The sequence below is a fragment of the Prorops nasuta genome, unplaced genomic scaffold (genome assembly GCF_024137725.1).
Source record: "Prorops nasuta isolate Cenicafe-Biocafe unplaced genomic scaffold, Cenicafe_Pnas_1.2 PNAS00010, whole genome shotgun sequence".
Taxonomy (NCBI): Eukaryota; Metazoa; Arthropoda; class Insecta; order Hymenoptera; family Bethylidae; genus Prorops; species Prorops nasuta.
The window spans coordinates 1,518,760-1,545,763 of NW_027116807.1; the positions used below are offsets into that span (position 1 = coordinate 1,518,760).

At 34.9% G+C, this 27,004-nt stretch overlaps 3 protein-coding genes across 16 annotated transcripts in view; 2 read left to right on the forward strand and 1 right to left on the reverse strand.

Annotated features, from left to right (window-relative positions):
* LOC136776604 (uncharacterized) overlaps window positions 1–13,630 on the forward strand; it is an 84,269-nt gene extending 70,639 nt beyond the window's left edge. For 7 of the 13 annotated variants that reach the window (XM_066732265.1, XM_066732266.1, XM_066732270.1 and 4 more), the window contains exons 3-8: window positions 5,214–5,412; window positions 9,715–10,022; window positions 10,095–10,431; window positions 10,669–10,835; window positions 11,226–11,305; window positions 11,387–13,528. In XM_066732265.1, coding sequence (XP_066588362.1) covers window positions 5,214–5,412; window positions 9,715–10,022; window positions 10,095–10,431; window positions 10,669–10,835; window positions 11,226–11,305; window positions 11,387–11,436 — 1,141 coding nt within the window. In that variant the 3' untranslated portion in view covers window positions 11,437–13,528. Of the gene's footprint in view, window positions 1–5,213; window positions 5,413–9,714; window positions 10,023–10,094; window positions 10,432–10,668; window positions 11,362–11,386; window positions 13,529–13,611 lie in introns of those variants that run through there. The other 6 variants (XM_066732260.1, XM_066732259.1, XM_066732258.1 and 3 more) reach the window with 6 other exon arrangements.
* A 331-nt stretch (window positions 13,631–13,961) lies between these two features.
* Hen1 (Hen1 methyltransferase) lies at window positions 13,962–17,811 on the forward strand. Of its 2 annotated transcripts, XR_010823099.1 has the most exons (6): window positions 13,962–14,361; window positions 14,491–14,738; window positions 14,809–14,991; window positions 15,072–17,260; window positions 17,345–17,551; window positions 17,644–17,811. XR_010823099.1 is itself a non-coding variant. In XM_066732242.1 (5 exons), exons 1-5 carry the CDS (start codon window positions 14,077–14,079, stop codon window positions 17,422–17,424), a joined length of 2,985 nt encoding a protein of 994 aa, XP_066588339.1. In that variant the 5' UTR covers window positions 13,962–14,076; the 3' UTR covers window positions 17,425–17,811. The 2 variants fall into 2 exon arrangements, 1 of the variants encoding a protein (XP_066588339.1); XM_066732242.1 differs by having other exon boundaries at window positions 17,345–17,811.
* Window positions 17,812–17,951: 140 nt separating this feature from the next.
* GAPcenA (GTPase activating protein and centrosome-associated) lies at window positions 17,952–26,867 on the reverse strand. The gene is made up of 17 exons (XM_066732241.1): window positions 26,528–26,867; window positions 25,861–26,039; window positions 25,614–25,785; window positions 25,346–25,544; window positions 25,084–25,267; window positions 24,652–25,017; window positions 24,301–24,573; window positions 24,048–24,216; window positions 23,734–23,975; window positions 23,474–23,662; window positions 23,081–23,392; window positions 22,806–22,980; window positions 20,846–21,036; window positions 20,701–20,760; window positions 20,385–20,576; window positions 19,960–20,190; window positions 17,952–19,735 (listed from the first exon to the last, which is right to left on the reverse strand). Exons 2-16 carry the CDS (start codon window positions 26,029–26,031, stop codon window positions 19,966–19,968), a joined length of 3,120 nt encoding a protein of 1,039 aa, XP_066588338.1. The 5' UTR covers window positions 26,032–26,039; window positions 26,528–26,867; the 3' UTR covers window positions 17,952–19,735; window positions 19,960–19,965.
* Window positions 26,868–27,004: the final 137 nt, after the last annotated feature.

The following is a 27,004-nucleotide window of genomic DNA, read 5'->3' on the forward strand; positions in this document are numbered from 1 at the left end:
ACTTCCTAATGGGCTTAAATCCACTGCCTTATCCCAATATAATATAAAGCCTGTGTCGTTATATGCATACATATATATATATATATTTATATATACTTCTCTCAGTTTTTTCAAACGTAATTTTATTCTTTTAACAATATTCAACTTTATATATTCCTTCCTAATTTCGGCGCGAAAGATTTCTCCATCGAGAATAGCAATCTGCAAATCTCTGGCGTGTTACGAGGCCACTTCAACTGCCACCTGCCGTTCTAATAAATTTCGCGCCACGCCCGGTCACTTTATCGCTGCAAGAAGACGCCGCCGGAGCACTGGTAATAAATCCTGGAATTTGCCAAATCTCTTTTCGTCCCTCGTCACTATTCCCCTCTCTCTCTCTCTCTCTCTCTCTCTCTCTCTCTCTCCGTTGCGCTAGTATGGTATCTATATGTGTAGTTATCCATCTCCCTTTCCACCCCCCCCCCTATTTCCCCCCTTTCTCTCTCCATATCCAACTCATTTCCCTCGTTCCAACTTCTGGTCGATTTGCACGTCAAACCGAAAATGAAAACACGAAATACTCGACTGCGGCCCGGCATCTGTAAATTTCATACTTTTCGTGCCGCTCCGCGAATAATTAATGGCCCGTTCAAGTCAGTGGAGAAGGAAAAATGAATAATTGCTACGGTAAAACTGTGCAAAAAGCCATCAAAGAAAGCACCGAGTAATGCCTGATGCTTCAATGAACGACCGTTGAATCGAATAATTTATCGCATCGATTCATTCCTTCTTTGTTTCTTTTTTCTTCAAATCCTTCTCCATCTGCCTATTTTTCCTATATAAGTATCATATTTATAGAATATAGTTATTACATTTTTTGTATATTCCACTGCACGAAATATCTCTCATCGTTCATTCTCCCCTCAAATTAATTGTAATAAAAATTGGCGAAGGTTCTAATTGTTGTTCAGGTTGATACCTATAGTGGTTTCTCGTTTATTTATATACCGCTTCACACAAGATGTACACTTGTAACGAGTCTGATGTTAAATTCTGTTTATCTTTGCACAGGCCTGACACATACCTACACAGTGAAATGCAAGTGAGAATGTGTGTGATGCATATATGCACATTATCATGCAGCACTATCTTTTTTTTTTGTATTTTTAGGCGGTGAAATTTTTTAATAACATATTGCAGTTATAGTCATTTCACTCGACTGTCGTTTTGTATAGGTATATGCCAGTCCTATAGCTATACTAAATTTATATATATATATCCCCTTCATCTTCTTTCCCATCAGTTTTCATTAAACGAAGCAAACGAACGAACTCGATCCCCAATTTTTCCTGCACTGAGAATTGCAGGCGATGGATCGGTTTATCGATTTGGATTTTTTTTTCGAGCACTGTGGAGCTTGTGAGATTTTCCCGAGACAGCAATAAACTAAGTAGTGAGCATTTGCGGTTTTGCGGAGCGCAGACCCTTCGTCCAATCCACGTCGCGTCGTTACCAGAGCGCAATTCCTGCTGGACGAAACGTTTCACAATCTCCCTTTTATACGTGCGTAACTCAAAGTCCTTCGCCTGACGTTCTCACCCCCTAAAGCCCTCGCATAAACCAGCAAAATTCATCGTTTCTCAAAGTCTTTCATCAGAAAATGACTTTGATGATTTTGAAGCTCGAGAGCGAGGTTAAATTGTAACTTAGTGTAGTTTACCTGTATATATATATAGCTGCAGGGTAAGAATGGTTCGAGTGGATAGTATCATTAAGAGTCTTGTAATTCAGATTAATTGGCATTCGCCGAAGATAGATAAGATGCTTGAACAAGTTCTTCCTACTAAGCCACAGAATTTAGTGGAAATGCGGCGGAAGCTTCCTCCACCGCAACTCTTGCCAGAGTCCCTGGTCAGCAACCCCCAATAACCATTCAAGTACCAGTCAGCTGCGGTTTTGTCCACTGCAAACTCTACTCCTGCACCGGTCATCCTACTATAATAATCCTTATAATAGAACACTTTTATCCAGTTCCATTGCCTCCAAAACCACTACCCCCCTCCCTCCCCGCCCCGCCGTATAAATCCTAGTCGCCTCCCCTGCAATAATCATATTACATAGTTTCTCAAAGGAAATCAGTCAGATTCAGGCAATATTGGCCCGGGCAAGGTTCAAAGTTCAACGTAACGAAACTGGATAACATTGGTAATTGCGAGTGAGTGATACAAATGAAATTATTAGATCGATAGTTGGCTTATTGAAATGGGGAATAGTTGAACGAGTTTTCGGACTGGAATGGCAGTTGGCTAATGTTCTACTTTATATCAGGACACTTGGACAATTTTGTCATTGACGTCAGAACAATTTCATACATCCACTCGTAAAGAGTTATGGTATAACATCAATTTCTATCCAATATTATCCTGATTTTATCACGTATACATTTTAACCCTTTCTTCTTATATTTCACACGGGAGTAAGTATCTCATCAATGCAGAAAAGATATGATAAGAGTATACGTAAAAAAATGTTCATTTCGACAACGTAGGTAATGGTCAGTTTAAACTATACCAACCCAATCCAGACATGCTCATGACTCGCTTTCGTTTCAATAACACAATGAAACGTAAGAAATAAACGACCATATACTCACACACTATATCTTTATCACTCAGATATTGATCTCATAATTGGTTTTACATGTAAAAATAGTTTGCCATAGCGAGAGAATATATCGAGAACGAACCTATACTGTGTATCAAGTTCAATAATCGTGTCTTTTGTGTAGAGTAATCGATTGCTGAGAATTAATATTATTCGCGAAATTAATCTATAATCAGTTTATATCGGAAATGGATAAACAGTATTTGTGTGTGTTTGTGTCAATTATTAAATATATTCCACTTTATTAGAACACTTTAACAAAGTCAGAGTATCAATTCCTATTGAACATTATATTCGTCACTTTTGTATTTGCACACACATTTCTCTCTTCTCTCTGATAACACGAATCATAAATTAAATAATTTAATCGAAGCTAGCTTATCGAAATGTTGCGAGTAGTCGGTAGAGTTTTGGGAGTGGAATGGCAGCTGGCTAATGTTGTGGGCGATTTCGCCATTAACGTCGGGACAAGTTTAATACGTCCCAACATTTGGCCCGAGGTGCAACCACGCCACAATATAGTTACAATTTAACCAGTAACAGTCCCTATCGAACATTATTCGAGCTTCTCGCATACTCACCACTCCCTCGCATTCTCCCCTGAGGTGCATCAGCACAAACCACCTCGCATTTCTCAATCACACCACCATTCTGATCCCAAGCTGATCCACCGCTAATCACATTCTAATGCCCCGTGCCAATACCACCAAACCACTTTTTCTTCATTCGTGAAACAAAATCTCGAGAAGAATTGTCATCTGAATATTATCGATTTAATATATATCTATATATCAATATATACGTCTTCGTTCCACGTAGAATCCCTCATAATCATTTTTATCTAGCAACTGCTCTAAATTAATAAAACGTATAACAGTTAACGATTTGAAGAATTATTAAACATTTTTCTCATGGTTTACCATATACATGCTAGAATATTTCGTTTGGTCATCGTTTCTCGCATCAGCCTATACACCTACTGGTTGCTTCTCCACTAGAACCACGTACAGTATATTTGAACAACGAGATTCTCGGTGCGGTTCGCAGGGACCCACCGAGGGATCGATCGCGGGACACAGAAATTCCCACGGGACTCCAATAATATTCACCACCAATTATTGCCTTCCCCAATAATACACTCAGCGATCCGTCGAATATGCACACAGAAACCCGAAGAATTTTATTCCCTAGACCATTTTCGATAAGAGTGTTTTTTTTTTTTTTTTAATGCCATATGTTCTTAAGAGTCCCTATAGAGCCTGGCTTGTTAACTTTTTACGAGAAACTGTCGGGCAGGAAGAAAAACGAGGGGAGATTGAGCTGTGGCGTTTAAAAATCTTGTTATCGTATGCGAAAAGGGTATTTCGTGTCTTTTTCTATATAAATTAGGCTTTAATGGCTCCATCGATCTATATTTATTACCATAAAGGAGGGAGGAGACTTGGGGCGAGAAGACGAAGCACTTTGCACTTGCGCCCGCGCTGCAGGTATACTCGAGTAATTTAATGCTCACCGCGGGTGACTTTTTTTTTACACTTGATATAAATTTCTCCCTACCACCAGCGAGATCGCATTATAATATATTCTATACACTCGTGCAACTTACTATTTCTATCTCCCCCTCTTTATTATATCTATCTATTTATTATACACAGAGATACGCATACTTTTCTCATCCATCTCCCTTTACAACGCAGGACTCGAATAAAGAAATTCAAGAAAGTCTCTCGGCTCTAAAATTTGTTTTCACCCAGCTGCAATATCGATCAGGATTTCGCGTCTCTTTCGACCAGCTGCGAATGTATCGCTGGCAAACCGGATACGAGAGACTCGGACGACGTATGATAATTCAATTTTATGCCGGATATAAAACGCGTGTGCGAAATGCAAACCGTGCAGCGAATCATGCGTTATAAATATTCACCTCGATATTAATAGTATGTATGTACCTATATGTTCTAATGCAATTGTTCATCGTTGCCTTTGCTCTGATCGAACTTTTATTATTGATATGCATATATATATATATATATATATATATTAACACGTACCGAAAAAATTTTTTTATTTTTATCATATACTCGACGTTCGTTCCCATTACAAAAGTCTCTGCACAATAATAATGATAATAGCCACGTTATTGACTGGGAATTGCATTATTGCGAAATCAGTGCGATTTAAAAAATTACTTTGATTCTTTGTACGTTTTGCGCATATAGCAGGGCGCCAGAACGTTCGCGAGCCGACCAACAATTTTGGACATCCGATAGGCTCGGTTGGCCGGGACGAAAGCGCGGATTCTTGCGGTTCTTATCGAATTTCATCGCTGTATAACGTTACTGGGGACCACGACGAAGTGGTCGGTCGCTTTGGTGAAACGCGAAAAATTGGTGAAAAATTGCAGAAAAAGGATCGCAAGAACAGCGTTTTATCGAACGAAGAAAATCCGATTGGATCGAGCGATACACGGATTGGTGCTTTATCTCGCTTTATAAGTTTATCATAGCTATATATAGATGAATGATTAAATTGCGAACGTTTGCATGATGGTTTTTTCTGCTCTATTGCAGTTTCGACGAGACGTCGATGGACGGTTGCCCATTGGCGAGCGTCGCTGAGGTGACTTCCGGGAATGGGATCGCTAGGGATGGGAACGAGGTGGAAGTGACGTCACTGGAGGAAGCTAAAACGGTGATCGCTGCTCTCAGAGCGAAACAGAGGGCGCAGGCGCATCAGATGCTCGCTTGGAGAAGGACGCTCAAACTTCAGGTTGGTTTTTTCAAAAATATTCTTATATATTTTTTTTTATCACTTATATACACTGAGAAAAATATTATATCATCTTTTAACCTGTCAACAGAATTATGCGTAATATCAATACATTTAATCTATCGATATCATAAAAATATATTATTAAATTACATAATTATGTGACATTTTTCTCAGTGTACAGTCCAAGACAAAATTTAATAGCAAAACAAAATCGATTGATTTCTCTCCCTTCCCTCGATATACCCAAGTACAGTCTTGGTTTTTGGAAATCTACTCGCAATTGATCCACATCCTCTAATAACCCAATAATAATAATAATATTACCGAGCAAACTTCGAAGACCACTAATTTTCCTCGCAAGACTTCAGCTTATTTCCAAACCGCCAACTTTTCGGCCTCGACGCGCGATAAGGGCTAAAATTTGCACGAAACCCCCGTGCAGATTTTTTTCTTCCTCTTTTCTGAGAAATCCCGCCGTTGAACGGGCTTCTTTTGGCGCGTGTGCGTTTGTATAGGTCGTGTGTATATAGCTCTTTTTTTTTTACGAGCTTCGAAATGCCGAGTGAGCGAAGGAGTCGAGGGACTTCCGGCGGCGCAGTCGAGGATCACGCGACGCGTTCTATACAGGGTCGCGTGAGTAGCGACGATTTTGACCAGGTAAAAAGAACATTTGCGAATTTAGCCGCGCGGCTCGCTCGGAGTAATTGGATGGAAGAAGTCTGTCCTGTTCGTCGGGCCTAAATGCAGACTAGACCGCGTCGCAGACGGCGTTGCAGCGCGTCGAGCAACGACGTTCTACGCGCTTATATATATATATATATATATATATATATATAGACATATTAGACTATAGGCTCTATTTCGTATATGTAGGACTTCCAAGACCTGCAGTGTGTAGCGTGTTGCTGCCACTGCGAATGGTACTCAATTAATTATTAATTTATACATCCTCGATTTATCAACCTCATTTTTATCTATCGTCCAATCTAGCGTTCAATTATTCAATTTTTCTTGTTTCGTTCAAAATATTAAAAATTGCTATATAAGGTGATATAGTTGTGATCTGTAAAATATAATATTTTAAATAGTTTTATTAACAATAATTTTATATAAAGAGACTCGTAATATTTCTATAGAAATTCCATGTTCATGGGAAGATAATATTTTTCTCGAGCGAGATACTGTACTATATTGTAGAAAAGTCTTGCTAGCATGTTTATATCACCTATAGCATCCGAACAATTGGAGCCTCTATCGCGGTAGACCGTCCCTCAAATTCCTCATTCTTTTACCCCTTTTCTCTTTTTCCTTCGTTTTTTATTCCGTCGATCGCCCATTTTTTGCAAAAGAAAAGAAACTCAAAGCTTCACGCAATCTTTTTCCTTGGAACGATCTGCACGATTATATCGTCCAATTGATAGTTGAATTATTGAGATTTCCCCCAGTTGAGCCTAGAAAGCCTTGCGCGATGACTCTTGGCTATACCTTCGTGCTTTGGATACCTTTACCAACTATCCGATTCCCACGCAAAAACGTAGCTTCCTCTTGAAAATTACAGACTTTGGCGAAAAATCTCTCACTCAGTCACGAAACGCGAATCTTCGTCAAATTAATTTCACCATTAAAGACACTCGAGTTTTAAAGTGAATCATGCGAGTTTAAAGGAAAATTAATAATAGAAATTATTTGGATAAATTATTAAATTGATTTTTGCTCTAAGGGATTTTTAAAGAACGTGTTATTAAAAATTTTTTAATTATTTTACTTTAATTTGCAATTTTACAACAACCGTCTTGATTATTATTTTAATATATCGAACGTTATTAGGTTTACCGTGGCGTTATAGAAAACGTTGAATGATAGAGGAGAAGGCAGAACGAGTGACGTAGAGATATTTCTGACTCGTTCATCGAGGGAGGAATATATTTTAGGGTCCTTTCTATTAAGAAGAAAAAAAGGGAACACGTCTGACAGCAATGAGAGAACTACTCGTAATCTCTTCTCGTCGTGGCTTGAAACGCCAACCTTGCAGCTGCTTTTGCATCTTCCGCCTCATTTACTTCCAAAAACAAAGATCCTTCAGAATTTCTAGTTTCTCCACGCTCCCCATCTCGCAAAATTAGTAAACCCTCCCTCTCTTCATCCTCTTGTTAACTCGATTAATTCCTCAATTAAATCTCACATTTTTCATCATCTGTACAGTGAATTATGTAGTGAAACTTTTGTTATATATATATTATTATTGCACGCTTTTGAAAGAAAAAAAAAATACAAATTTCTAAGCGGGGAAGTGCTTAACGCATTAATAAAGAATAATTATATTCGTGGAAGAAATAATTAGGGTTGACAGAAATGTATCAACACGTTCTCCTCTATACGGTTTCTCGAAAATGAGAGAAATTGTTTGCGGGATATGGGACGGGTGGAATAAAGCGAAGCCGTAGATTATTTTGGCTTGGCGCCAATGGTCGAGGTAGAAAAGACGAGTTATGCACTCGGGAGGGTAAATTGGAAATAAAATTCCGATATAATAATTTTGTCCCGTACGCGACATATATTCCACGTACGCGATACGCAACTCTGTCGTGACTATAATTTTTATCCGCCATCGGCTATATATGCTTCCAAGAAGGGTAAACTCACTGACAAAATCTTGCAAATTTATCGCAAATGCAAGAATATAATTGATGATGTAATATAACGTGACAACAAATAGTAAGAAAGGACGTTTGGTGAACATATAAATATATCGTGTATTATTAAGATTAAAAAAGGAAATAATAAACAGTGGAGCATAATTATCATCGCGTAAGAGTATCTGTATACCTGATAAACACATATATCTGTATATGCAGACACGTATATTAAGGTGACACACAGTTGCGATGCACAGCTGACCCGTACAGTCGTCGTTGCTGAATATCCAATTTACAAGTTCATTTAAAGATTTAGCATATTTCGCGATAATGAGGAAACTTACACAAGTAACCCATTAAAATTATATCGCCACTGCATTCTTTACGTACCAGCAGCCTCTTCTCAAGAAAACTAATGACCGCGAAGAATCCAATTGACCATAATTATCCCATGCATATAACACGCACACACACACACGTACTTCCGTCTCTTAATTTATTCGATAATCCGCCAAGAAGAACCGATGAATGATTATTAAAATTCAGAAGAGCTTATTAATGGTCGACGATGCGGAGAACTTGGAAGGTAAGGATAGAAATTTTTGTCCTACAAACGAGTCTAATAGATTTCCCGATAGTTCCTTACTGGGGGTGAAATTGATTGTGTTAATTGGTCGCGCAAGAAGTTATTAATTAATGATCCTTGGTTACGGTGGCTTTGACGCGTTATTAATCAGCTTCTTTGTAGCCATGCACCGCTAATTATTCACCGATGCTTAACTTCATATTAATTGTTCTTCTTGTTAATCCTTTATTCTTTGCAAAAATTGGTCATTGCATTGCGAGGAAGAAAGGTGTATGTGTATTACTTAATAGGGAGAAAAATGAGGTAGCTATATATATATATATATATATCTACTATGTTGGACGTTGATTTATTCAAACCGACTCGAGAACCCAAGTGGCATTGATGCATGGGACACTCGATGGAGGACTTAATAATTTCGTAATACGATATTGCTAAATGCATACACCACCACTTAGTTGGATTGTCGTCCTTTCGCCTCTACCTAACGAGCCAACCTACGTTACCCTAATAAAATAGGATCCACAGAGGCTAAAACTCTCAGAGACACGCGCGTATTAATAAAATATCAAATTGAGTCGTCTCGTTAAATCCACCCCCTTTCCATGGAACCAAAGCAAACTTCTACATTGGCAGAATAATGAAATTCACAAGACTACAAAGCAGGGATTTTTGTCCTGATTAATATGGAAAAGGCCAAAGTAGGAGAGAGTTAAATTCGATGAATCATACAGTGGATGGTGAAAGATATCGAATATGGTTATATAAACATACTGTTGTAACGTAGATTTATAAAAGTCATTGATCGATTATCGGATTCAATCGTTCACTCGACAAAAATCATATGGTCAAGTTCGGTAAAGTGGTCATGGAATCAATTTTTCATTAGATCAGTCGATCCAACGAGACTATAGTTGGATGATTGGTCGTGAAAAGCTGTCCAATGATCACTGGTCATTTTAATTAACGAGTTAGATTTTTCTTATGCGAGGGAAAGCGAAAAGTGATTACGAGAAAGAGAGTATTGTGTGAGATTTTTGAGAATGCTTAGAGTAATGTTATTGGATTAATTTACAGGAGGACCTAGTGGCAAGGCTAACGAGAGAGAAGGCCGAGCAGTTACGCTCGCTCTCATCGCAGTTGCTGTTGTTCGAGTCGCGATTGTGCCGGAAGCAGAAGGAGATCGAGGCCAACTTGGCACAGCGAGAGTCCATTATACTGAGGCAGCAGAGGGTGATCCGTCAATTGCAAAGCAGGCTCGCCGAACGCACCACCACCATTCGGGATTCGCCCCCTTGCGATGCCCTTGACAGACTCGACAGCCTTGGCGACAGCGACAGCGCCGTCGTCCTTGAAGAAGCTGCCGATGATCCCGCACCCCCTAGGTAAACTTTCGTTTCTCTCTATTTCTATTCCTGTTTTCCTTAAAATTGTTAATTTCATCTTTTTTGTTGTAGGTTTCGATCTAATATAACCGATGTCACTGTGATTCGCTCCGTATCCGATGCCTTCGAACCATCCAGTAAATATTCCTCGATGCGCCGATGCAACGGTTTCCTCAGGAGGCCCGAAATCCTCGAGACTGTTTATTCCGTGGAGGAAGACGCGGATAACGAGACCAATCAGGAACCGCTAGAGCAAACAGAAACCCCAGAGATCGATGAGAAACGCTCCAAGAATCTTGGGAATGGCAAAGGTAGACTGCAGGATCTCTATGGTAGCTTCGAGAGACTCGCACAGGACCCAGATCCTCCTCAAAATGAAAGACCCAAGGATGAAAGCCAGCAAGCTCAGGTTATTACCTCTCAGTTTGTTAATCTTAAAGCATTTTAGTACTTAAGTAGTGGTAATGTATGTGATAATGATTAATTTTAGCTAAAAGTTTTAATGTTTTCACAATTGATTAATTAATTAATATACTTTTAAAAGGTAGGTTTCACAGTAAATAATAAGCAGCTATGTTGCAGCAGTATTATTCGTTTCTAATTGATTGTAAGAGATTATCAATTAGTAATGCTGTTATGTTTTTAGGTGACGTACAATAGGGTAATGAGTAACCACAGGTCGGTAACAAAGCCTAAAGACGTCAAGTACAAGAGGATAAATAAGGCAAAATCTAAAAGTTTGGAAGAGCTACGTGGCCGACTGAGGAATTGGGTGGAAAAGGGAAACAAAATAGCAATTTCTCTGGATCAATCGTACGCATAAACCATTTCTCCTGAGCAACTGAAACATAGCTTATCATGCTTCGAATATGGAAACCCATGGAAAATGGAGAAAATCGAACTTTTAACGTTAATTTGATCATTATTTGTGGTCTATATGCTGTTTTCTATATTTAACGCTCTGTGTGTGATATATACATAAATATATGTATATATTTCGCCGCGCCCTGTGTGTGTTCACATAAGTGAAAAATGTTACGTGCGAGTGCAATTTTAAACTTGTGATATGATTCTATTGTCTACGAAACCGTATATTTAGATATAGTATTATCATATCCGCGTAAGAAGAAAAGAAACACTTCCTTTATTTTTTTAAGTATTCTAATCATTCACTCAGGCTACTTCTTCTTCTTGTCTTTCTAGGAAAGGAGAGCTACAAATTCCCGGATTTTCCTCAGGAGGATTCCTAAGAATTAACAATATTACATTTTTCAGATTCTATGGTATTTTAAAATTATGTTTTCTGTTTCTTCAATTTTAATGACTAACTTGTACTGCCACACTAACATATTTCATGGATGCAGTGATAAAAATTAGAGTGGCCTTTCATTTAAGCCCTAGACGTCAAGTGTAAACAAAAGGCGCACTTTTTGTCCTCTCCAAATATAAATTATTTTATTTAACAAAGAAGAAAAAATTACAATTGGCGTCATCAGGTGTGCCAATTTTTTCACAAACTATCATGATAAATTTCGCGTAAAACAATAAATACAAAAGCTAGAGTTTAAACTCGGAGGATCTATTACTGCTTAAATAAAATCTAAACATGCTCAAGTTTTCAATTACTAAAAGGTATATGCACTTCTGTCAAAGTAATTTTCCCAAGTCCTTTGGAGCTAAACACGTAAAGGAACATGTCATTTCTTAATTGTCTAGCTTTTAGTAAAAGATACAATAGTTTACAATGCCATTTGTAAAAATACGCCATTTACTTTTTATTTTATTAAAAAGTCTAATGTAAGCACGTTACTGTCATGCTTTATATAAATCTCATGACAAATAAGGTGCATACGAATAAGAGTCTCCTGTAAGAAACAAATCATTAAACATGTATATTTTTACAAATACATTGTACTACATTTGTAGTTTTGTGCGGAAACATGAAGAAATAATCAAAATACGCTGAGGAGAGAAACGAGCATATATATAAAATTTAGTCTTTTTTACTAACTTTTGCAGTGTCCTTCTCATCCTAGGGCCTAGTCTAGTCAAGGAGTTTAAACCAAATATTTCAGAGTTAACAGAGACAATCACGATCAACGTAAAGTATAATTATTATCGATCCTTAACCAATTTATTCTATACAATTGTGTGTGTGCGTGTAAAAATTCTAAAGAGAAGCTAATTAATATTTTCTAATTATTCGTGGGTGTAGAGAATAAATTCATACAACTGACTAGACAGAGTCTTGAAATTTTCAAAAGGAAAGAACGTTCGATAAGATAAAGAAATATTACTGCTTGTACTACCACTCTATACTACTATTTTTATAACTAATGAGTGTCTTAAGAATTATCATTATAAAATTTGCAAAGATTAAGAAAGGTCTGCATTTAATTATTTCAAGAGCTGATGAATAACGTGAAGAAACAATTCATCATAATGCTAACGATAAATCTTTTGTCTAATTTCTTTTTATTTTATTTTTAAGGTGATTTGACATTGCGTAGTTCATGAAAAATTCCCTTTGTTTTTCATACATGCCCGCCATGAAAAATTCTCAGCTCGTATATCCTTAATTGGAAAAATATAAGGAAATCATTGACAATCTGTATTTAAGCAAAAATAAGGTATCTCACTGTCCTCTCTCTGTACATATAAATCCCTACTTTATAAAAATTAAGTAATCAATTATGATTAAATGAACGCATTGTATATAGATCAAATTATTCTTAAAATTTGTATTAGCGAATTGAATTCTTATGTTCCTTCAACGCCGAAAAGGATTGATTAAGTGAAATAATAAAGAACGGCCAGCGCATTCTAATACAATACATAGTGTATATTATATATATGAAATGAACCAACATTACAAGATGTTAACGATGATCGCATTCAAATTTATTATTCAGAATAAGAAAGGATTAAAATCGAAAAGGAGTGATCATCGTGAAGGTCACACGGGCTTCTCGTGATATAAGTATACACGTGAAAAATAAACGTCCCTGCGATGTGTGTTGCGTATGAATTCGTTAATAATATTAACCCCTTAGCTTACAATGACGTATGAGAGACGTGATAGTTTTTCGGGGCCAAACATAAACAAAACGTCTCAGAGACGTGGTAAGTCTACCGGCCCAAATATAAACAAGACGTCTCAGAGACGTGGTAAGTCTACCGGCCCAAATATAAACAAGACGTCTCAGAGACGTCCTTGGTGTCGCTTTTGGCACGCACAATTAAAAATTAAATCGTAAGGCAAGGGGTTAATTTAGAGAGAACTGTGCAACGTGTATACTATTGCTTTACTAGGAATCTGTAGACTGCTAATGATATAATATTAAGTATTCTATATAGTATATTATTTTATTAGTATAAAATTTAAAATAAATTATCCTGTCACTTAAATTGATAGCATTATTTATCCTAAAAAGTGATAATAATATACTAGTAATAAAAACAATCCTATATGTTTACTACTTCATTATTCACAGTTAAAACTTAATGTAAAAATAACAGTTCATCAGTCATTCTGTAACTTTGGTATTTATACTTTTTTTTTTCATGTAATATTACAACATTTTTACAGATGCTGAAAGAAATCTCACAGGTAATCGCGGCTCTCTATTTTAGATATATCTAATGATGATAAGATTAAAGTTTGATAATTGCTTGTTAATTAATATCTAAATATAGTTTTACCTTTTTATATTTGTAATTATTTAAATATTATTATCTTCAATAATAATGTTAATCTATTATTATCATATTTTTCTAAAAGTAGAAAGACAAATAAATATTTCTCTCGTAATAGAGAATTTAAATGATTTAAATTCTAATGAAAATGGAGACTGATGGAGACTAGTGTCAGCCCTTTTATTGGTTCGTCTTAAATTAATCAGCCAATAGGAGAATTCTTTGGATTTTGGCGCCTGGCGGTGCTCTTGCCAGTTGCCGGTACATACTACATATATATATATACCAATGCAATATGTCCGCGAGTGTATAGGAAACGAATCATTGTTGCAAAAGCTTTATTTGATAGCTTGTAATAATGATATTTGTACTTTTCCACGTATTGTATCTGCTAGGTAAAATAGCTTATAAGAATTATATTAGTATAAAAACAGTTTCCGATAAAAATGTGAGCTCAACGGTTGAAAATGAGATAAAGGAAGAATCTTGCAAACCAAGCGGTTTTTGCGATACAAAGGAACTTAAAAGTAATGATGAAGAAGAAAGAAGTGATTTGCGATTTTATCCTCCAGCTTATATACAGCGTTATAAAGCTGTGGGAAAAATATTCGAAAATCCCAAATACAAGAAAAAATTACGAAAGGTAACAGTTTCGTTTTTATTCTCATTTTAGTTTCATGTGTAATTACTTTCTGTTTTTTGCTAGCTAATATTATTTTCTTAATCAAAGGCTTGCAAACAGGATCACTGATAATTCTAATAATTTTCATAGGTTGTTGATTTTGGTTGTGCTGAATTGAAGCTTTTCACTTATTTAAAAAATGTCTATGGGATTGAAGAAGCATTATTCGTTGATACTGACAGATATCTTTTAGAACAGCATGCCAGTAGAGTACAACCATTAGCAAGTGATTACGTGCATCCACGAGAATCTCCATTAATAGTTAAAGTATATGAAGGAAGCGTAACAGAAAGTGATAGCTGCCTTGAGAATACAGATATTGTTATTTGCATAGAACTGTTGGTTGATCTTATTCTTATTTTAATGTTTTACCAATACATTTCTCTTAACATGCTATTCCTTTTTCAGCATTGAACATTTGTATGAAAATGAGTTAAAAGCCTTTGTGCCTAATGTATTTGGATTTATTAAACCAAAAGTTGTTGTAATCACTACACCAAATAGGGATTTTAATGTTTTATTTAAAAACATGCATGGTTTTAGACACTATGATCATAAATTTGAATGGTCTCGAAAAGAATTTCAAAATTGGTAAACTTTATTAATCAATTCTAATAAACAAATTATACAAATAGTTTTCTTGCTTAGCTAAATTTATGTATAATTTACAGGGCAGATGATGTTATTCAAAAATATCCTGAATACGAAGTGAGTTTCGATGGAATTTGTAAAGGTCCTGAAGGAACTGAGCATTTGGGTCATGTCTCACAAATGGCAATATTTGATCTAAAAGTAGAGAAGTGTTATCAAGCTAAAGGTGTAGATGGCTTGTACAAATTAATACGTGAAGAAACTTTCCCTTATGAGATAGACTCTCGTTCAGACGAAGAGAAAATTTTACATGAATCAAAGTATTTTATAAATATACTATCTTTTCGGCATGAAGAATATGAGAAGCTCATGCCTATAGAAGTAATATTAAATATGTTAGGAAAATATGCAATAACCAAAAATGAATTGAGAAGTATTTTGGAGCAGGGTAATGTTACAGTTCTTGAAAGAGATGACTCTCTATTAATAAAGGTTCCACCACCATTACCCCCAGAATTTGGTTACGTTGAAATAGATGCATTTGCTGATAGATGGCATAATCAAAACTCGGGTTCGAATGAAGACGTAAGTGAGGATGAAAGTGGTAATGGCAATGAAGACTGGGATGCAAATGAGGTACCTGTGGATGGAAGTGAGAACTGGGGTGAGAATGATGACTGGAATTCTTCTATGGATGAATGGCAAAGCGAAAATTCAGACGATGAGCAAGATATTCTCATACCGCAAGACAGTTCTTTTCACCATAGTAATTCATATTTATTAGATGATGTGGATGGCAATGACTCTATCAGTAGTACTCACATGAATCCACTTATGCCTGTTTCTGGAATTGAAAGCCATGATTTAAATAGCGATATTTATCCGGATAATTGGGACAAGGAAGAAAGCATAATTATTCCACAAAATAATACAATTGATAAAAATAATACTTATTTGTTTGATGCCGAAAATGTATCATTATCACGCACTCAAAATTTTAGCGCTTCTGAAAATTCTATTAGATTTGACCAATCTGAAATAGGGACTGATTTATTTTCATCTTCCCGAATAGCCGATGAAAGAAATGATACAAATTTATTGGATCATAGTAATTTCAGTAATTCCGTATTCAAAAATACTTCAAATCAAGGCTTACTATACTTGAGTAAGCAAGAGATTGAAACTCAATCTTCAGCAAATTCGAGTGTAACTCCAAATGAAAATAGAGGAAAATTGAGAAAAACTGAAAGATTGTCAGTTACTGAGGATGGATTTGGATTAAAACCCGAGCATCCTCAATATACTAGTTCACCAAAATTGTGTACAAAAAATCAAGAAAAAAGTTTCGACGGGAGAGCCAGTAAGAGAATATCATTAGAGTTAAATGTGAATTCGCAAGATTCAGATCAAATACAAGCGGGAGCAGATTTGGAATCAAGTTATTTAAACGATATCTTCTCAGGATGCCAAGAAGAAGAAATGCAATTAAACAAACCAGAATTATATAGCATTAACGATGTAGCTACAGATATAAGTGCATTTCATCAATTAAATACCACCTTTATCGATGACGATACATCAACACATGAATCTAAAGTTCAAAGTGCCACAATATCATCTTCCACTGATAATTTGTTCAGTAGTAGCCTTAATGTTCATATAGGTAGTGTCCTAAGTAACCAATCTGTAAACTCAAATGAGTCAGAATGCCAATCTAAGTCGTACTTAGCAGAACAAATAAGAACCTCAAAATCATTCAGGATTCCCAACACTAAAAGTGTAACTTCACCCATTTCTGAGACTGCAGATGGTATGGAATCAAGAGTAGTTTTCGCCGAGAATGTAGAGACACCGCCAAACAGCAGATCGCCAGATGTTATAGACTCCGGTTATCCGAAGTCCGGTTCCGTAGATTCTGCCTCTATTCAGGACATAACACAGGAGTACGATTCATCGAGCATTTCAGAGGATCAAATTCCAGATTCCAAATCGCCTAGTGTCGCTGAAATTCCAAGATTAGGTATTGTGGATATTGAGGAAGTGGAGAATGGAGACTTGGCTAATAATAACAGAGACGACGAAGATGGAAATATGGTACTTCTGAGGATCAACGTGAATGACCTAGAACCTTTGATAAACGAGCTAGAAAATGATATTGAAAATGAAAATGATATTTATGCAGTGCAGAATGGGTTTCCTATTTGGCTGCTTAGAATATTGGAGCATCATCGTGATAGGGAGCAACAAAGATTACCAGATTTTGGAGCAGGTATTTTATCCGTATATTTTTTAAATACATAGATTGTTTTTCTGGTTTTAATCAATCATTGTTTCCATTTTGTGCCAATTGCAGAAGATGCAGTGAGAAATGATGATGAAGGCTTCAATGACGTTGTAGCAAATGAAGAGCCTAATCATAATGAAATGATATAAATATATATATCTGATATTGCAAAACTAAAACATTTGATACATATTATCTATAGTTATACAATACTGAAGAAAAATAATTTTGTTAAAAAGGATATTTTTCAGTATTCTACTTCAACTTTCTGGTAAAGTTAAGTGTTAAACAAATAGTTTTATTACTTTTGAAAGAATAGTCATTTTACTAGGCTATCAGTGATACAAGTTTGTGTTGTTCCATTGTAGCTCTTATTAAGTACAAGTATAATAAGAAAAACCAACAAAATTGGATAAGTGTTTGCAATGTTGGACTACTTACCAAATTTCCATTTAGACGAAGCTAATTTGTTTGCGAGTCGTGATGTTCTTGCTAATATATGTAAGATTTTATCATTATTATTATTATTATTTAAGATATACAATAAGGTTTGTTTGTCAAAGTTAACAAAACTTTCTACTACTTATCTTTGGCTCACCCCTAAGCCTATGAATTGCTCATTATATTTTAGTTAGTAGTTATTTCGTAAATATTCCAAAGACAATAATTTTCGTTATTAATTGTATTTTTTTTTTTTTTTTTTTTTTGAGCCCTCTTAACTAATTAAGTAACGTGATATGTTGAGATAAACCATTAAAGACTGAACTTACATATCGTGCATTTATAACGATATGAAAACGTGACAAATAAATGTCGGCTTCGTAAAGACTATATCTGCACTGTAAAATGTTGGATGATATGACACTTGAAACGTACAAGAAAAATTAAAAAATAGACAAAATATTACGATGTATTTCTTTATTTTAATAATAGTGGAATGAAATTACATGGTGTACAGTAGAATTTATTCTAATCTTTACATGATTTGTTAGTAACTTAGTTTGCATTATGAGTTCAATATTTACATAAAACGTATTCCATTTTAAGTGTTGCGCGTGATCGTTCAAACTAGGGTTATATTTTTCTAAAATTGTTGACTATAAACTTTGCCTTTATCAAGAGTTTCATAGTTTATATGTGGAAAGTAATTAATTTCGATCTAAAACTTGTTCCTAAAGAAACAGTCACCTTTTCCACTTTTCAAGATAATAAATAATTCAATTTACAGTTTATATTTTGCACACACACAGAGTATCCTTATATACATAATGGCACACCATTGTAAACAAACAGAAATGTTTAATTACACAGATGAATTTTAATTTTTTAGTTTTTTAGTTTTTCTGTCAACAGCAATTATTGCTTAATAATGGCACAATTTTTACAGCGAAGTTTGTAGTCAGAATTATTAGGTATTTGTGTTTTTAATTACCTGTTTCTGTATAAGCGAAATAAAACAGTATTATATGATTATAATTATCTTAAGCCTTCACAGAATATTGAGTAACTTCAAGACATAAAAAAACGAGTACATAAGGGTTCTATGATGTCCGACTACTCGTAAAAAACAAATTATATGAATTCCCAACGAATCTTAATTTTATCGTTTAATTGCATTAATTCTTTTAAAGACGCTTCGCTAAGATTGATCTATAAGTAGAAGAGCTAATAATCCATAAGAAAAATTGTGTTTAGAGACTGATTTTTGAATTAATAGCACACATAAAGTTTATGCAAAAACATAATTGAAACTTTTAGAAATTACGATATTAATTTGCAATAATCTTATGTCACGGTTTTATTTTCTGGAATGTTCATCTTTACGTCGCGTGCGCATATAAAACATCAAAATATAATTGAGGAAAACATTTTTACTAAGAAAATTTCGCTTCTGACAAACCTTATGCTAAATTCATATAAAACATCAGTTTTGCCTATTCGACTCTTACGGAAAAGAGTTCTTTGAAAAACCTTAGCCTTTAAAAGGCTTATCGTAAGCCGCGTTCCTTTTACGTATTTTGTTAAATTACATGCATAAGTCTCTAATTAAAATGAGTCGAAAAGTACTTAAAAATAAAATAATTAACAATAGCAACAAATCGAGGGTCTGTAAGAATGTATATGTGAATATACTTGTAAAACGTAATAATAATAGTCTAATAATGGTGTTCTACACTTTGTATAATATCATAATTTTAATGAGAAATTTGACTGAAAGCACGTAGAATTGATTGGTGTACGTGTGTATTCACGAATAATAATTTATGCAAACTCTCTCTCTTCTTCTCTCTTCTTCTCTCTCTCTCTCTCTCTCTCTCTCTCTCTCTCTCTCTCTCTCCTATGTAAACGGTCCCCCCAGAGTGAACATACAACTACAAACACGTATCGTAGTACTGTAAATTATCCTCCGACACAACATCTTTCTGTTAAACTACAGATGGATCTTTCCTCGTCTCATTGCTGAAATAAAATATATTTTCTTATTCAATGCATATAAGAAGTCGTATAACCTATGATAGTTGTAAAAATAATGGTTCGTTGATAATAATTCTACTTTCGTTGCCAACACTTTATGCGCTTTTAAAATTTTAATATAAATTATATGAAACGCTCGATATATACTTTTTACGAAAAAATATAAAAAGTGTGTGCAACGAAAACTGGATCAATTTTGATATACGTACTGTTGTTTACACAATTTCCTTTAGGCTTTCACGAGTGTCGCGATTTTGAGAATGTATTACATGACGCATATCGGCGCCTGGTGCACTATCTCTTCTTAATACATTAGGAGTCATCCCTTCTCGTTTATTAGCTGCTTCTTTAATGCTAGACAAGGTTTTACTCAACCACGGCCAGCTATTTCGTGCTACCTGTAGTTCGGAAGCAGTTGCGTGAAGCTGATGCGTGAGATCCTGTAAGAAACAAAGATATACAATTGATTTTTGTAATACATACAGTAAAATTTGAACGGAGCTAAAATAGCTTTCAACCCATTCGCAATGGCAGACCTTGAACTCAATTCAATTTTTAATTTACATTAAGAAAGATAAGCATTAATCTTTCAGATAAATACAAATTAATCAAGAGTAATACAGTTTTGAATTACCTGATTCCTGCATTCAGCTTCGACGTGTGCTAATTTTGTCTGTGCTAATTCTAACTCTAATTCGCGTACTCTCTCTTGTACTCTGTGCAGTACTGGATCTATTCTATTTTCTAAAGGGTGAGATATATCAGCTAGTATTGTTGACGAGTCCATTAATCGTGTTCGACACTTTTCACACTTGGAAACTTTTGCCTGGAAAAACATACTGTTATAAATCTTTATTGCTGGCCTAGCTTATTAATATTTCATAGGAAAGGCGTGATGATTAATTCTCTTGTCATCCTAAAAAGGGAAGCAGAATAGATCCAAAACTTACGCGTAAGTCATTCAATGACGTCTTTGCAGCATTATAATCATCTTCCAATCGTTGACAGATCTGAGAGAGAAACAACTTTAGTATGTTGATATTAAATTTTTCATTATAGGCTCAATTATGTACAAAGAGTTTGATCGCATGTTACTTGTTTATATTCAGCAATAATGATGTTGCTCCTTCGGCTTTCAGCATCAGAACGTGCAACTTCTCGCTGTAACATTTCCTTCACTTGAACAAGTTCGGCTTCTAGTCGTTGCTTTTCCTCCTCGTTCCTTGCTACAGTACCTCGCAATTGTTCCACCTCGTTACTGTATTCATCCGCATTCTCCTGTGCCTCTGAAAAATTACCAACATTGATTCAAAGGTCCTTTTATGATGACAGAACAAAAAATTGTTTTGGGACATATTGCATATGTTTCCAACGAACAATAATTAAATGTTTATAACTTAAAGCTTCAAGCATGAATTAAATGAACAAGTTGAAAGGTGCTAGAAGTGAACTATTTTCAGCGTGAGCTTAGTCATCATGAAAAAGTGATAAGAAATATTGCTACAGGCTTAAATTTAGTAACCTCAGCAGTGTTGATAAACACACAGTAGAGATTAGACATTTGAAACGATTATACGCTCTTGCATAAACGAAATTATAAATGCACTCTTACTTTTTAACATAGCCTTCGCGAAATGACTCATAATTGGAATAACAGCGGAACATTGAATGCGGATGGCTTAGCAATTAAGTGATATAAACTCAATTATAATTTGGCTTGGTCAATGCGTGGAACGCGTTTTGTCGGTTGCAAAATCCACACTGGCCCATTTTAAGTTGCTGGCGCAGCTGTTGACAGATACGTGTGGCCACATGCTTACTTTCATAAATATGGTAGATAATATTAATAGACCATGCGTGCCTAACTACGTTTATTATAAAAAATTGGCACATAATACCTACATATGAACACCGTCCTATTATTAATTTTTATAAGGTGTGATTATCTCTTCCTCCATTTAAATAAAGAAAATCATCAACTGTGGGGTGCAATTTCAAATAATACACAATTTTTGTAAATAATGACGATAAAATTTGTTTTGACGATTGGGAGTACTAATTATTTTGTAATATTTTTTTTTAATTTTCTTAACATTCATTCACCTTGAATTATTGTCATTTGATTTTAATATTGCGTATTGTAATTATCAGCCATGAGTTTTCTCTTTATTTAACAGTTTTCAAAGAGTTACAACCGTGTAAATTGTGTAAGCAAATTGCATTTTGAATTACCAATGGTCCCGTAATCAGAATTATCAAAATTATCCGAGAAAAAGCATATAAGAAAGACAAACCAGGACAACAGAGGATAAAAGAGGTATTTGAAAAAATAAACTAAAAATTTCTCTAAAACGACAATTTATTTTCAACTTTGCAACAGTAAGAAATTCATAAATTTAAGCCAATACAAAACAATTTATTACAGAAACGGTATGGCTGATAAGCATGGTGCATTGACAAGTATAATTAGTAATCACTAAATGATTGTGTTGTATTTATTATTAATAATGGTATTTATTTTCTTTATTTATCAGTACGCACATACTGTCATTATTATTTTTTTATATATCGGTTTATCGACATAAGCCTGCGAATATTTTTATGGCAACAGGGAAAAAACCGAAATATGACACGTCAAGTTTAATACAATTAAAGTATTTATAGTTTTTTGTTATAGATATTCTGTACATTAATCTTTAAGTCTTTGAATATTATTCCTTCTCGGATATTACTCGTTTACAATATAATAACTGATTTTAATATTCTTGTGCGGAGCTTATGGCTCATTCGCGAATAGGCACTAATGCCAGTTTTCATCAACGTTAGTTTTCTAACATCTTTGGAACGAGTCAATTTTTTAAAGAATCGGCCCTAATCAATCTAGCGGCTAAAAGAGAGAGCAGAGAGGGACTAGATATCGAGTTTGTATCATTAACGCGGACGGAACTTTTTCTACCATAAACAATAGATATCGTTAATAAATTTTTAAACTTAACAACAATTTCCGAACAAATTAGAAGTCTAGGTAAACATTAAACGTAAAAGATAAAATTACCTTTAAATGTCATAAATTCTGCCTCGTATTTCTTCAATTTTTTCAGTGCTATTGAACAAGCCAGTTTCATAACGTAACGCGAAACTTCTTCATTTCGGCATCGTTTTGGTAAATGCACTCGAAAATACTTTAATATACTTTCGAAATCGAGTTGTAGTAGTTCCTTCTTACATAACTGTAACCAACGAAGATAAAGGACATATTTATTAATAATAAGAATTTGGTATAGAAAAGCGAATAAATATATTTCTAGTGAATGTCGCAGCAACACTTACCATTAACAAAGCAAGCGCCACTTGAAATAAAGTATCCAATCCTTGCAACAAAAATACGTCTAATATATGGAAAACAAGATAAAGTGGGAATCTCGCTGTAAATAAAGTAAGAAACCACTGAGCGGCAAACATGTGCGTTTCCACGCCGCGATCACAGAAGTGCTTATAAAGTTCTGGCAGTTGATCTTCTATCAAACGATTTAACTGGTAAAACCGCATGTGGAGATTATCAAATCTATCCTTGTACAAATCTCTCAAACCGTAATCATACATCAGCTTGACTAAAACGCAAAACGCTTGCTCCTCAGGCATCTGAAATTGCCCAATTGATTATTGAAAGGAAAGAAATAAAATTAATGTATACCTTGGTAATTTAAAAAAAAGTTTAGTTACATGTAGTAATAAACTGGCAACTAGAAAACTAAGTCCTTGGCAATAACCAACTTCTTCGTCATATATAGCATACGCTTTACTTATTCTATACAATGAATCTTGGCCTACACCACCAGTTTCCTTAAAATAATCATGTGCTGGAAATGTTCTGTTGATATCTCTTAGAATCACACTTTCGCAACTACTTTCCTATAATAATTAATTGCTCTTCAGTAATTAAACAAAATTTAATGTTTTCCAAATTGACAAGTTTTTTAAACCTTTATGATGAGATCCCTATATTTAGCCATCATATCTTGAGAATTATCACAATTGCTCAAACGTTGCCAGACTTCGCCCCTAAGAGCTTCGGGTATTCCCTGCTTCGTCAATTTTATTAAAAGTTTAGGACGCTGTTCATTGACTTGCCAGCTATCCAATACTTCTCCCCAGCTAGCAAGTTCATCAGCCGAACAATCTTTTGAAACTTCACCAGTACCACTTAGCATAGGTTCGTCACCATCTAATATAAAATTAAACTTATTTCGTATACAATAATTTTTTTTAATTTCAGTTGAATCAAAATTTGATTTACCGGAATCGACTTCTTCTTTTGGAGTAAGAGTGTCGATGCTTGACAAAGAAGGCGATCGGATCAAAGAAGCTAAATTAAGTGCAAGGTTCAGTCTATTTCTATCCAACTCGCCTGAAGTTTCAATAGTTTGAACTTCATAGTGAATTTCATTGCCATCCGCTGATATTATCTAATAAGTATAAAATTAAATAAACAGATTAATTTATACTTGTATGATAAAAATGTTATATTTTCATATTTGAACGAGACTTACCTCTTTCGAATTTAGATAGAACTGCTGCATGAGATTTCTTTTGGTCAGGTACCAAAACCTTTCATTTTGTGGAAAAATCCTGACTAATGTTTCTATAACGAATCTGACTGGTTCGCGAATACCACGAATGACTAAGTCAACTGCCACTGTCATAAAAATTTTACCCTCTTTAGGAGTTTCAATATTAAGAGCTTCTAATGCAGGATCAGCAGGATCCCATTTACCACAAATATTATATACTTGTTTATCCTGTACACTAGCAGTGTTTTTTTCCTACAAACAAGAAAAATAATTATCATTTACTTTGAAAGAAACATAATATGCTTTTATATTTCAATATATGTATATTACCATCTCAAGTAGTTGCATATCACTGTGCTTCACATTTCTACCAGGACTAACTAAAACTCCAAAACATCTTTCCACTTCAAGGGTAATACCTCCCTCTTTACTAGAAACCTGCTGTATACTTAAGCAGACTTGCTTGGATACATTGCTGCGAAGCTTGAAGTGGCTTCTATCTTTGGGGACAGTATTATATCCTCCTTTTCCATCTTCTTCTTTTATTTCCATTACTACTTCGAAAATAAAAACTCTAGAGTTAACTTTCTCACCACCAGACATTAATCCATTGAAATCGCTACTGGTTAATGAATTTGTCATTGATCGTGGAATTCGATGAAAGGCTTTGGAAAAGCAAGTGGATACTTGTCCAACCTTAAACAATTACAATAAGGCAAATTATTAAATGAATAATCATCTGCATTATCAAAGTTCACTTACAGCCTCCAAAATATCACAACGAAAAGCATGGCATTGAAAGATGGCTGATTCTTGAGTATCCCCATAAGACCATGTAAAAGCAAAGCATGCAGCACAGGAGCCAGTATTCTCACCTCTTGCATAGAACAAAATACGCTGTACCTCATAATGGGCGATTGGTTGCTGTGTAGCAGCATCATACAATCTGTTTTAAAAAATTTCAGTTCAAAAAGTAACTAATTTGAGACCAGTTTCATCATAACAAACTAGTAATTTTACTCACATAACTGAGCCCTGTGAACTACTAGGAATAGAAACAGAAACTTTTATTCTCAAATTAAGAGACTGTTCTGCATTCAATATTGTCATATTGCGCTGTATTTCAGCTTCGGATTTAGGTGCATTTATTGCAGCAGCTCCAAGATAAGTTACTCCGTTAAAAATTGTGCACTCTTGCTGTACCTTGGACAATGTGCTCAATTCTAGAATAAATTGTGGGTATAACAATACAAACTAACAAAAAATTGAAATGTACAAAAAATATATTTTACTTGATTCTAGATCATCAGCAGGATTGATTGGACTTTGTCTTTCAGTTGGAGACAGACGTGGACTGACATAGAATTTACTATCTCCTATTTGTGTTTCTTGAGGGATCTCTGATGAAACTATTTGTAATTTAATAGTTTCGTTGTCTTCCATTTTTGAATCTTCTGTTAAGATCTAAAATGTATCAAAAGGCAATAGTTAAAGCTAAAATTGCTCTTCAAGAATGTATGTAGTTATGACAAAGCAAACCTCATGAAGATTATTTTGTAAATCTTCTAAGTTTCCATTATTGGCAATTTTCAACATAGGAGATTCTAGCAGAGTTTGCTGTTGTTTTGTAAGTCCTTTATCGTTTATAAATTCATACTCATCACTAGTCGCCACAGATTCCATTGATTTAACGCTCATACTATCCTCCATAACTAGAGCTACAAATGTATAATAATACTGATATGCTGTATTGCAATAACAAATAAAATGGACGTTATAGAATGTTTAATCACTAAGTAATGCAACCGATTAAAAGAGGGCAAAGCATTTGTTACTGTATATCGAGAGAAGTACTATCTGCATAATAGGATAAACACTATAATTCAACAATGGCAACAGATAAGTATCATATTTGCAAATACAAAGAGGGTGTTATAAAAATAAATCCATATAAGTTTGAAAGCTCCAAAAATGGAAAAAAGGAGTAAATTTCATATAAAAAAGAATATTTCAAAAGATCAAATATTATCAAATAGTAAAGTGGAGCTTGGGTCATATATAATAACTACTATCATGTAATACATAAACAACGTACAAGGTACGTCAAATCAGGAGAAAAATTATTGGAGCGATTGTGTGGGCTGAGAAAGCAAAACAAAACCAACTGTGCAAAGTTCACTCAGTCAGGAGGAGGAAATAGACTCACTTGTGCTTTAAATTCTTGCACCTAAGTCCTTAAAATCATTCATTGACAAGAATCCTTGTAAATAGCAATGATTAGCGTGATAAATTTACGATTTTACCTCTTGAAACACGCCTTCCACCCTCTCCCCCCGCGAATTAGGCTCCCAAAAAAATCTCGGAAATACTCAATAACACCGGTGTCTCGATTCACATTTCAGCTATGAAAAATTCAAGAAATAAAGTTTTACCATTCACTCTGCCCACCTTTGATTAACTCCACAATCGTTTTCAACGCGCTTATTTTATATTTACATGTCTCCTCATATCTTTTAACGCTCCGCGCCGCGATTGACACAAAACACTTGGTAAATCTGGTGAATGAAACTCACCCTAAAGGGTGAATTGGTGAAAACGACCAAGTCGGCTTAATAGTAAAGGGCCTTTACTAAAGGCTATTTTCAGCAATCTGAGTTATCACAATATCACATCATGATTCATG

What these genes read in the sequence shown, in the direction of transcription:
- Hen1 (XM_066732242.1), top strand. Translation starts at nt 14,077, where the DNA reads ATGATATTTGTACTTTTCCACGTATTGTATCTGCTAGGTAAAATAGCT. An exon ending in ACAAGAAAAAATTACGAAAG is followed by an intron (nt 14,362 to 14,490) that starts GTAACAGTTTCG and finishes TAATTTTCATAG; the next exon opens with GTTGTTGATTTTGGTTGTGC. An exon ending in ATTACCAGATTTTGGAGCAG is followed by an intron (nt 17,261 to 17,344) that starts GTATTTTATCCG and finishes TGCCAATTGCAG; the next exon opens with AAGATGCAGTGAGAAATGAT.
- GAPcenA (XM_066732241.1), bottom strand. Translation starts at nt 26,031, where the DNA reads ATGGAGGATAGTATGAGCGTTAAATCAATGGAATCTGTGGCGACTAGT. An exon ending in TTGCCAGTTTATTACTACAT is followed by an intron (nt 23,393 to 23,473) that starts GTAACTAAACTT and finishes GGGCAATTTCAG; the next exon opens with ATGCCTGAGGAGCAAGCGTT. An exon ending in TTATTGCTGAATATAAACAA is followed by an intron (nt 20,761 to 20,845) that starts GTAACATGCGAT and finishes TTTCTCTCTCAG; the next exon opens with ATCTGTCAACGATTGGAAGA.